Raw genomic sequence first — 13285 nt, 5'->3', positions numbered from 1 at the left:
CCATTTTAAATACAGATCCAAAACTGAAAAGTTTGTGGTTTTACCAATCCATGCCCTATTATTATTGGTTGTTTGAGCATTATTCACCTCATGCATGCATGCACAATTAATACAAGTTTGAATGTAACGTATGGATGAAATTAATCTAATTAATTATAGCTTTATTATACTATAAATAACATCACATTTGCAGTAACAATAAGAATCACTTTATTATTACTATCCTTTCTACTTCACTTTTTAAATAATCTACATATACATACATATAATAAATATAATAATTAAAAGAATGTCGTCGTCTTCATCAGCTGCAGTCCCACTTTCTCAGCAATCGGTAACCCACTATATCAACCCGATTACGTGCATAATTCACAATCTCCAAGTCATACGCGATTCTGCTGGGAAGCGAGCTTCTAAGTCTCTTAACCCATTGAGGGACATCCTCATTGAGAATGGGTTTTCAAATGATAGGGCAATCCACCCGACTTGGATTTCTGGTCGTGGGTTTCTTGGATATGCTCTGATCGTGTTTCGAGGGGATGGTCTTGACGGTTTTCGCCAAACAAAACAACTCGCTGCAAGGTATGCATCACGTGGCAAACAAAGGGGCAAAAGTGACTATTATGACGGCGACCCTAAGGATCATTATATACACGTTGGGCCTTACTTATGGGTTGCCACCGCTAAGGATGCTCATCTGATGAGAAGGTTCATACCGTACAGTTTTATTAATGTACCGAAATCATAGGAAGACGAAGAAGTGCCTCATTTTGATCACCGTCGTGATGCCGATGTAGTAAGCTTGATTTATAATCAAGTTTATCCTCGGTACCCATCGCCTCGTCAAACTCCTGTTAGGGTGTTTGATTAATTAATTTACTAATTAGTTTGCTATTTGTTTTTGTGGTTTTTATTCTTTATTGTGTTTCTTTTTTTTCTCTTGTTGTACTATTTTTTTTTTATTTCGCCATTGTATAATATGCTTGTTTTAATATATGATCATTTTAATATATGGTTCTACGCTTTATTACATTCTTCTTGAATATAAACACCTCTAAAAATGACAACGGTAATGCATAAAAATCATGTTAGGTCATAAACACCTCTAAAAATAAATGGAAATTCGATGATATTAATAAGATAATTACAACGGGTCTTATAAGAACCGTGTTAAATTATACAATTGCTGAATAACATTATTTTAAATAACCTTCTTTCTTTCTTTATTTCTACATTTCTTTTCTCTCTCTCTCTCTCTCTCTCTCTCTCTCTTTCTCTCTCTCTCTCTCTTATTACTCAAATTATGTCAAGTGGTATCTCTTCTTCTTCCTCTATTTCAATAGGGACATGTAATTGCTCAGTTCCAGCAACATTGCGGACTTCTTGGACTTTATAAAATCCGGGAAGAAAGTTTCTTACTTGCAAATTCTATAATTCCGAGACTAAAATGCGTGGATGCAATTACTTCAAGTGGGTTGATGAACCAATGACTGAGTGGCAGAGGAAGGTTATAAACAGGTTAGTGAATGAGAAAAAGAGCATGGATATCGAGATTACGCAAGTGAGAATTATACTATATCAATTTGAAGAATTGAAGCGGGGAAATGATAGTGAAATATTGAAGGCAAAAGAAGAATGCAAGAAGTTAACCATGGATATCGTAGAACTCAAAAATAATGAGGCATGGCTTAAGTTAATTGTCAAATTTCTTCTTCTAATTGTTATTTAGCTAGCTAATTATGTATGGTGGTAGTTTGTACTCTTTATGTGTAAACTTTTAATCCTTTAAATTAATGGAAATAAGCAAGATTTTCTAAGAAACATATTGTAATTAGCTGGCATATACCAAATGATGCTTTATTTCTTGGCGGTAAAATCAAACACAATGAAATATAAAATAAAACGCTTATACCCAAACCGTTGTTAAGGACGTATACAGTTATAACGGTTCAGGCCGTTGTTATGTATATAAAAATGATGCTTTATTTCTTGGCGGGAAAACCAAACAACATGAAAATATTACAGACAACGGTTATTTCTGACCCGTTGTAGATAGTACGAATCAATTACGGTTTCAAACAAAACAGTAGTCTGTTCGGAAACAAAATATAACGGTTTTTCTTATACCGTGCTTATTACTTTCCAATAAACAAGGTCTTGCAAGTGTTGTATTATTCACACATATATACTCTGAGCTTCCCGTCCCCCACATAATATTCTCAAACATTGAGCTTCCCCTCTACCACCAGCCTACCCCATCATCGTCGCAGTCATTGTCATCGTCGCCATTGCCGCCGCCAGATCAATCCGGATTCTCCTCTTTAAAGAAGTAATAAACCCTCCTCCCGGTAGATTTGTTTGTTTTTATAAGTATGCATTGTTATTTTTTGTTTATTAATTTCTGCTTTAGATATGGTCCAAAAGCGTAAAAGAAACGATGGAAATGCGTCAGGCAATCACTCAGGTGATGAGAATAATTTGCAACACACTTCGGGTCGAATGCGCCACAGGGTTTCCCTAGAAGCAATAAATTCAAAGATACCTAATCCTTTACAATGGGATAAAGATACGGGGCTACCATATGGTGAGTATGCCGGGTATTTTGCGTGTTGGATTGGTTGTTGTGTAAGACAGTATGTGCCTCTCGGTACGTCGTGTGTCAGTGAACTGAGTAAATTACGGAACACCATGCTAATAAGCAGAATAAAGGTATTAGCCGAAATTAAGTTTTTATATACAATAATAAATGTTTTTGCTGAAATTAAGTTACTACTTGATATGTGTATTAGCCGAAACACTTGTACCAACTATGCTCATCATATATGCAGTTAGCTTACGTTGTCCTCAAAAAGTATGATAAGTACCTAAAAACAAAGACAGGGGAAGCCCTCAGTTCTTAGAAGTTAAAGATGGCTGAGAACCACTTGTTCAACAAGGAAACCGGGGAGATGAACAAGAACCCACCAACAAAGAAGTATCCGTATGTCAGTCAAGACCATTGGGATAGCTATATCGCTTATAGGCAGTCTGACAAGTTTAACGTAACTTAATAATAATAAGTAAAGAAGTATACTTAGTTTAGTGTTTGGTCATGCTTACATTTTTTGATACAATTTATTTGATGAAGGCTATGAATGAGAGGAACAAGACGAACATTTCAAAGAAAAGACCGTCTTTTACGGCTCCCGAGGTGGTTATAGATTGATTAAGAAGAAACTTGTAAGTACATAATTCTTATAGTATTAGACTATTAGGTGTTTTAGTCGGATGTTATATATGTTCATCGTAATCATACATATTTTGAGAGGATATCAATGTGATGAATGAATTGTAGGCAAAGCTTGGAAAATTCAGTCGTCACGACGCTTGGGTACAAGGTCACACTCCTAAGAATGGAAAGACGAAAACTGAATATGACAAGGACATCAAAAAGAAAATTGTAAGTTTGAATAAATATGTCACTCCTACCACTGGTAGTCGGAGTTATATAATTGTGTGTTGCTTAATGGTTTTATGTGTATATAGAGCATTTGTGAGAAGGAGGTAGAGGAAGGAAAATAGAAGCCTAAAGGACGCGATGACATTCTTGCTAGGGCAATCGGCAAAGCAGGGCATCCAGGTCGTGTGAGAGGGGTATCGACACATGTTGGTATCAGTAAGTATTTTGGGAAAACTACTCGAAGTGGTGATGATTCCATGAAGGTAATCTATAAATACTGTATTTGAACCAACGTAATTTATAACTATATATGCTGACATTAATTTCTACTACACAGCTATATAAAATAGCCAGGTTGATGATGAGAATGTTGGAAACTGGGGAAAAGCCATCAGAAAAAGAGTTGGATATGGTTCAAGAAGTCATAAAGGAAGCAGATGAGGAGGAGAAGGAGGAGCAGGAGGAGGAGGAGAAGGAGAAGGAGGAAGGGAAGGTGGAGGATGAGGAGGAGGAAAAAGAGGTAATAATATTTATGTCTTCTATATATACAATGTGTTATATGATTTGGAAAATCAGTACGTGTTATATGGACAAGTGATAATGTACAGAAGGAAGTCGAGGAGGATATGGCAAGGGAGAAGGGAATGGCAAAGGAGACTCAGTTGGGAGCCGAGGATCAATATCCGGCAGTTAAAGAGGAAGAGGAAGCCAGTAAGGCCGTGACACAGGAAGAGATTGAGGTAGTTGATGATCAGACGTTCTTCTCTACACCGAAAAATGTAATAGCTGCTAGTTTTGTACTTATGAAATTTATTAAAGGTAGTGAATGTATTTGTACTAATTGATTAAAGCTGTCGTGAAGGGCGATTGCAAGGTGCCTTGTCGTCTGTTCCATTTACAGGGGAAACAGAAAGTTGTTGTTGTCGGATACGTGTTCGCTTACGACCGACTTCAACAAGTTAAGGTTAATGGTATAGCCCTTCGTCACAATTGCAGTAAAGTGGAAGTGTCCCAATTATATAAAGACGAGTATGGGGAAGTAAAAGTACCATTTCCTACTGAGGAGGTCACTTATTTGAAAGAAGCCTTGAGCTCTAATGTGCAATGGCCTAACAACCTCATCAATGTTGTCATCCCCGAGGTACCTATACGCAGACGTTAATTATTACTTGTTCTTTAAATATATTAGGGTACGAATATTAACACATCATAAGTACTTTAATCTTTACATTTGCAGAAGTTAAGCAAAGCCATGGCAGCAGCTAAAGCAATTACTACTACATCAACGGAAGTTGTTGCAGTCAAGCCTGCTTATGATTCTTATTATGAATCGTGTGAATATAAGAAAAAAATGAAAACTGCTTCGCTGATGGCTTTGCACAACCTGGCTGTAAAGAAGTCACCTAGAGGGGATGTAGTCATGATTAACATTGAAGAGGAAATTATGGGCGCAGCTGATGTAGTCGTACTGGATCCAAAGCAACTGATGCAATTTGTCGACCTTGACAATTTAGATGTTGTTCACATTTTGATTTGGATGAAGTAAGTTTTATTAATAAAACTATTTAGTCATTTTCATTTATGAATAATGATGTTTGTTTAAATTATCAATTACAATAACATTCTTCGTTCCATGTGGCGTAATAGGTACATGAATAATCAGATCGCTGAGTGGAAGGTACCATTTCACGCCTACGGATTCTTGAGTCCTAAGGCGTTCTCGGTGCACAGAATTTCATACGAAGAACAAATCAATAGTATCGCTCGTCGGTTGATGTCGTCCAAAAAACTATGGCTTTCCCCCTACAATGAGATTATGTATGTATAGTACGTGATTATTGTAATGAATCACGGTTCTATAAATTTATTACTAACATGGTTAAATGCGTGTAAATGAACTAACAGTTCAATGTCCCAAATTGAATAGGAAGCATTGGGTGCTACTGGCAATCCAAGTGGAAACAAAAACAATGTACTGGATTGACTCTCGCGAAGGCAAACCCTCTGTAACACCCCGGTTTATGAAGGAGCCTTTGGCAAGACATTCCCTAATAAACCGAACTGTTACCATCTCGGTTTCCCGAGGTAGTGAATAACAAATTAAACTCCAAGGCAATTTATTTAACATTTTAACTTAACTATTACAAATTCTCCTTTTAAATTAAATTACAAGAACTGACGTAAATAAAAGTGAAGTCCTCTAGATGATGAACTAGCCACTAGGTCATCTGATCCAGTGTCTCACGCCCATCCAGCTCCCCGTCCTATCTCTTAAACCCGTCAAGTCTGCTCCCCATAAAACGGTTCATCACAGGTGTTCACGAATACACAGGGTCAACCACGAGGTTGAGTAGGGAAAACAATAAAACAATAAAATATGATATGCATGATACTCCGTCACCTCCATCTCCACCTCAACTCATCACACACAACCCCGACGCCCACCATACCGATCCCCTTAGACTATATATATCGACCGTAGTCGATCCGCCCGCCGTTAGCGGGGAGGACACCAGGGCAAGTCCCGCAGAACCACCTGGGCCTTATCACAACATCACATCATATCTCATCATCGTCACCACCACACCATCCTCCAACTCCAATGCATATGCAATGCTCAACAGTAATCAATGCAACATGATATGTATATCAATGAAACATGATATGTATATCAATGAATGCCAGCTATCAAAATAATGAAATAACATAATCAACACGAACAGTTCAGTCAACCACACTCCAGTGTATGAATCATAACATAAATTACAACCACGCACAAGTCATCGATCACAGCTCGGTCACATGTAACACAACAACTCAACACAATTTAACAACACCTAAGTAAGTCAAGTGTATTTCCCTACCTCGATCTGCATCAAATAGTCGGGTGCTCAGTAATATTTCCACAACAATTCGCCCTCTGAAAGGTAAATAAATGATAATTGATTACTTAACTATTCTCGTTCCCAAAATAGAAATTTACCAAAAATAGAAACTTTCCCGATATAGAAACTTTTCTCTTTTAACAATCCCGACACAAAACCTGTTTCCAATCATTTAGACGCCTCGGGAATTAAATTTAAATAGCTAATGTGCTAATAAAATATTAAACGAATTAAACGTTTTAAGAAGACCCGAATCAAACATAAAACAATTCAAGCATCCCGACTCAAACCCGTCTTTAATCATTTTAATGCACTCGGGAATCAATTAATTAATTTAGAATACGACCCATAACGAAATATAACGATTAAATTATGAAAACCCGCTTCAAAACCAAAACAGCCCGCACCCCCCCTTCACACGCACTCACCCGCCACCACAGCCACCGTGAGGCCGTGTCAACCACCACCCCAACACCCACTCGACCCAACCACCAAAGAACCACCCCCACTGGGGTCGACCCTCGCCGACGAGGTGAACCACGGCCGTCAACTGGCCTGGTTCAACACCGAGCCTCACCAAACACCTCCTTTTCTCTCCTGACCACCACCGCAGCCAACAACCTTACCCCTGCCAACCACCACGACTTTGCTCCCCGTCATCCCACGAACCCAGACACCGTGTCACCACTGTTTCGACCTCCCCCGAGTCCACAGTGGTGCCACCCCAACTCAACCCCTAAACCCACCTGAAAACCGCTGCTTAAACCCGTTTACAACCCCCCATGTCGATGCCGCCTTGCACAGCCACAACCACCACCTATAACCACCATGAACACCACCACTACACTCCCCACTAACCACTCTACCCCCTCACCCTGCCAACAACCACTAGCATCCTCAATCAAACACGCACAACCCCCTCCAAAACCCGACAGAAACAAAGAAAACAGAGGGGAGAGGGTTGCGTTCTTACCTTTTCCTGCCACCACTACCGCCGCCAGAGCCGCCTAGGAGTGCCGACAAACGCCCCTATCTCTTCCTTGCTGCGCCGTTAATGCCCACGCCCTCTCACTCTCTCTCGAATTGCGTGAAGATGGGGATTGGTGTTGCTGAAAGTAGGGTGGCGGTTTGAGGGAGTGGCGTTTTGTGTTAGGGTAGAATTAGGTTAAACTTAGGTTAAGAGGTTAATTGGGTCATGGATAATTAATTCTGGGTAAATGGGTAAACGTCATGGTCCGCGTGGTTGGTTCACGAATTGGTTAACGGGACTTCGTTCAGCTAAACCCGTCTTAACAAGTTCACGAATAACTTAATCCTACGATATCAATACGACCCAACAATTACTCGACTCAATTAGTAATATAAAATGTATAATAATTATATATAATAATATCCATTTAATTTATTATATAAAAATACGGGGTATTACAGTCTTCCCCCCTTAAAATGAACTTCGTCCCGAAGTTCGCTCTCATACTCAACAACAGAAGGGTATTGTATATCGTACTTACGGACGTCACGAAACTCTAACTCGGTTAACACACACTTTTGACACACCAATTAACATAACAATTACGGAATGTTACATTCTACCCTCCTAAAAAGAAAGTTACGTCCCGGAACTTACTTCATGCAAACCCTTCACCACTCATGAACTCATGCAAACTATCAGAGCACCATAACAGCAGCAGTTTAATTACACAACATAGAGAACTCATTTGTATGGGTACCACGCAACACAACATCAGCTTGATCAAAACCACGATCTATAACTTGATCAAAACCACAATCTATAAACAAGTGGAACATAAACATTAAGATTTTACAATCCTACCCAACTAAAAACATGGTTACGTCCTCGTAACCTCTTTTCAAATGTCATATTCCTATGCAACAAACTCACTGTCAACAACAGGTAACAGAAAAGAACACATGACAAGAGATTGCGCAGAAACATTAAGTCGGAAACAAGGTTTTATTATGGAATTAACTGATTGTCAACAAGTAACACTTATTACTTAGCTCATGCTTGACTTAAAACACAACTTCAAACTAAAAGAACAACAAGAAGGAACCAAAGGTTTACACGGTTTCATAACAGACCGATCATGGTGTTACTAGCCCTAACCTAACGGTCCTTAGGTCGCGCTTCCTCTGATTCTGGTGACTTCTATGTCATTCCCTTTCTGGTTCACCTATTCCCCGAAGTCTGGCATGGGTGGTTCAACGTACTTTCGGCATCGGTACATTAGCGTAAAATTCGTGTCTCGGGTTGCTGCTATAAAGTCAAAGGTATGCTCGGGCGGGTATTTGGCCACGCCGCAAAGTGGGGTCACGGAATAGCCTCATGCAATGGGTGGTCACTCTCTCATATACAATCGTTTGTTTGTCCTTTAGTATGCCGTAGTCGGAATAGAATCGATAAGGGTATACGCTCTTAACTGAGTATTAGTTAAATACTCGGGGTGCCCATTATGGCCATACATGTCCATGGCAAGACAAAGTCTCTCACAATGCTCATTAAAGTCAAGATCAAGTGACATGTAACAGTCTTGCGGGTGTACATTGTAGGGATCCATCCTACAAAATGGAAAGTTAACAAATTAAGACACAAGGGTGTTACGACAAAGGATTCATCCTCGAGGTTTAAGTGTGCGGAAGTTACATAACAAGTTTCCAGGGTAACTGTAATACCAGGGTTTTGGTCAACTCAAGATCATCACAATTCGCATTATCTACCAGAGAACAATCGCTTTAGAAATATCAATCGCAAGAATACACGTAAGTCGATGCAACTTAACATTGACCCCATTAAATTCCTCTCCCAAGTCAAAACTATTACCAATCCCGAACAATTGAACCGCCCTACTACTAATAAATCACCAGGAGTATTAAACCTGCGGTACGTAAGCACTACTTAAACACCTTGAAACCATAGAAACATAACACATAATCAAAACCTTTTGACTCATCAGGCATACAACACGAATTAGCCAATTTGTTTGATATAAATTCTGAAACGTATTTGCTAATAAAAGTAACAACATATGATTCATAACAACACAACATTACTTCCATATCCCACATGTGTTTGACATCATAGCAACCATATCGTTCAATTGTGTCCAGCAACTTAGTACAACTCATTTGCAGCAAAACAAACGATATCGCGTAAATAGTTTAAACATACATTCATCATCTTATACTTTGTAGAATTCTAGCTGTACTAAAAGATTAGCAACTTGGACACTTCACTGATTTGCACGACTTAATTACTTGGGCAACTTGTAGACTCAATTAGATGTAACTATATCGACTATCATTTAAACCAAAGCATATCGTGTGAATCATCAAAGGGTTATCCTATTATAATTGTCAACATAGTTATCATAACAATCTTTATTTTAATATAATTGATAGTAATGACTCGAGAATATAAATATGCCAATTGTTGTGTTATATCAAACAGTTTCCTTTATATCACACTCATGCAATTGCAAGAATCACTCTAGTATTATTTTTTTTTTTTTTTTTTTTTTTTTTTTTTTTTTTTTTTTTTTTTTACGATATTGTAATAACGAACATATTCAAATAACAAAAATAACAACACTGTTTATTATCATGTTATAGGTTTAGGTTCAACCGAAATAATTTAATGCAATGAAAGCAACAGGTATAACCATAGGCACACAGGCTCACAAAAAGGACCTTAGGACTCAGATGACACCCTACATGTGGTAATATTTAGGCATAACCATTACTACCATTCATGTGTAGACATTTAGACCTAATTATTATAATTATTCATGCGGGTATGTTAGAACAGTCAATTAACTTTTAACGCTATCAACTTACCAATATATGACAATATAGTTTTATATGTATATATATACCCGACCACTATGCAAATAAGATGCACACCCAGAGTCATTACATCATGCCAAATGTATACAAGGTATGCAAACAACTGGACTCGTATAAACATTTCACCCTCGATTAAGAATCAAATTAAGCTATCCAATTTTACTCATGCGATCATGCCAACAATGTTATCAACTAAGTTGTAATTTTATCACTTGTTAAGATATATAACTACTGAACATGCGTGCTACTATCATCACATAAAACATTATAATTTCACCTTACTAAGGCTCATGAATTAATCAAACAACTGTGTGAAAACTTAGCATAGAACGCACATTTTACAGGTCATGATTCACGTTGTAACCTTCAAAAATCACGAGTAAACAGCCGTTCAACGAAAACTGAAGTTATATTAATTTTCATAACATACAAAGAGTTAATAATTTGTGATAAAAAGAATGAGGTCGAAAGTTCAAGGAATTCAATTTTTAAAGAATTTTACAACTCAGTTGGTCCAAACAAGTATGTGACAAAGAAATTGGTCCGAAACTTGGGTCAATTCGCAAAGCTTACCTTTTAATATAGAGACATCAAGAATTTTCGTGGCTCATCAATTTGAAAACGTATGCGAAACCTCTAGTCGATGGAGTTGGAATTATGCAAAAATCATTTACACAAATTAAATGAGGATTTTTACAAAATCGTCGGTCAACACATCACCGCACAGAACTTCCCAACCACAGCCCACTAAAACATTTATTGCTCTTAACCCGTATACCCTATAAGCATGAAACCAACGCCAAAAGAACACTAACTCACAAGGCTATTTCTCATAAAATTTTCATCCGTAGAAAATTAACAGAAAGGAAATGACAGCAAGATCAATTACAGAGTAAAATCAAACAAAACGGATTTCAACACTAAATCATTCATTTTCCATGTTCCAAGCTCTTACAACCATACTATCGATACTAACTCATCCTAACTTAATTCTCACACTTTTGTATTTACGTAAACATATATCCCATAGAAGTCCCTTCGCCTCCCGACCTACCCCTTACATCTAATCACGATTGCTACGACTAGAAACAAGCAATTCAATGGTGTCTCTCATTACTATCACGATACTATACTAGCATGGCTTTGGGATCACATCACCGCACATCACTTGACATAATAGTACTATCAACACATCATTCAACATCTATCCAGATAATTATCATCAATTCGCAATTATTTTCACGCTCACGATTACCACAAGCCAACACTTCATTGATTATTAAACTGATCACGAAACTTAATTCTCATTTCCACGACATCATATGGTCACGTCATCATTCATACAAAACACTTACCGTAACGCTGTCCTATAGAATGGTTAGAATATATGGTCTCGGGGTATACATCAACTCAATTATACCCAAGGTTTTCCTTCTAACCGCCCCATTCACTCGTTTTCTCTTGGGTTGGTGGTTCAAAACCGAGAGGGCAAAAGAGCACGTATTAAGGGCGCCTTCTTAACCGCACCGTGAGCCCCTAACAGCTTTATTCCCGTGGGTTCATTTTATTTAGACACATCCTACGTTCATTGGGTTCTTTGGTTCAGGCCTAAGGATCGTTCTCTCTGATACCACTTTGTAACACCCCGGTTTATGAAGGAGCCTTCGTCAAGACATTCCCTAATAAACCGAATTATTACCATCTCGGTTTCCCGAGGTAGTGAATAACAAATTAAACTCCAAGGCAATTTATTTAACATTTTAACTTAACTATTACAAATTCTCCTTTTAAATTAAATTACAAGAACTGACGTAAATAAAAGTGAAGTCCTCTAGATGATGAACTAGCCACTAGGTCATCTGAACCAGTGTCTCACGCCCATCCAGCCTCCCGTCCTATCTCATAAACCCGTCAAGTCTCGCTCCCATAAAACGGTTCATCACATGTGTTCACGAATACACAGGGTCAACCACGAGGTTGAGTAGGGAAAACAATAAAACAATAAATATGATATGCATGATACTCCGTCACCTCCATCTCCACCTCAACTCATCACACACAACCCCGACGCCCACCATACCGATCCCCAGACTATATATATCGACCGTAGTCGATCCGCCCGCGCCGTCGGGAGGACACCAGGGCAAGTCCTGCAGAACCAGCCTGGGCCTTATCACAACATCACATCATATCTCATCATCGTCACCACCACACCATCCTCCAACTCCAATGCATATGCAATGCTCAACAGTAATCAATGCAACATGATATGTATATCAATGAATGAAATCATGCCAGCTATCAAAATAATGAAATAACATAATCAACACGAACAGTTCAGTCAACCACACTCCAGTGTATGAATCATAACATAAATTACAACCACGCACAAGTCATCGATCACAAAATTTCGGTCACATGTAACACAACAACTCAACACAATTTAACAACACCTAAAGTCAAGTGTATTTCCCTACCTCGATCTGCAAAATCAAATAGTCGGGTGCTCAAGAATATTTCCACAACAATTCGCCCTCTGAAAGGTAAATAAATGATAATTGATTACTTAACTATTCTCGTTCCCAAAATAGAAATTTACCAAAAATAGAAACTTTCCCGATATAGAAACTTTTCTCTTTTAACAATCCCGACACAAAACCTGTTTCCAATCATTTAGACGCCTCGGGAATTAAATTTAAATAGCTAATGTGCTAATAAAATATTAAACGAATTAAACGTTTTAAGAAGACCCGAATCAAACATAAAACAATTCAAGCATCCCGACTCAAACCCGTCTTTAATCATTTTAATGCACTCGGGAATCAATTAATTAATTTAGAATACGACCCATAACGAAATATAACGATTAAATTATGAAAACCCGCTTCAAAACCAAAACAGCCCGCACCCCCTTCACACGCACTCACCCGCCACCACAACAGCCACCGTGAGGCCGTGTCAACCACCACCCCAACACCCACTCGACCCAACCACCAAAGAACCACCCCCACAAGGGGTCGACCCTCGCGGCGAGGTGAACCACGGCCAAACGGCCTGGTTCAACACCGAGCCTCACCAAACACCTCCTTTTCTCTCC

At 38.5% G+C, this 13285-nt stretch overlaps 1 protein-coding gene across 1 annotated transcript in view; it reads left to right on the top strand.

The window, feature by feature from the left end:
• The first annotated feature begins 289 nt into the window (after positions 1-289).
• LOC141614004 (uncharacterized) overlaps positions 290-13285 on the top strand; it is a 42587-nt gene continuing 29591 nt past the window's right edge. Inside the window, exon 1 of the mRNA XM_074432757.1 lies at positions 290-472. Within this exon, the coding sequence (XP_074288858.1) occupies positions 290-472 (183 nt within the window). The remainder of the gene's footprint in view (positions 473-13285) is intronic.

Source organism: Silene latifolia, chromosome 11 (assembly GCF_048544455.1).
Source record: "Silene latifolia isolate original U9 population chromosome 11, ASM4854445v1, whole genome shotgun sequence".
NCBI lineage: Eukaryota > Viridiplantae > Streptophyta > Magnoliopsida > Caryophyllales > Caryophyllaceae > Silene > Silene latifolia.
Note: the sequence above shows the minus strand (reverse complement) of the source record. Positions and strands in the feature narration are given on the sequence as shown.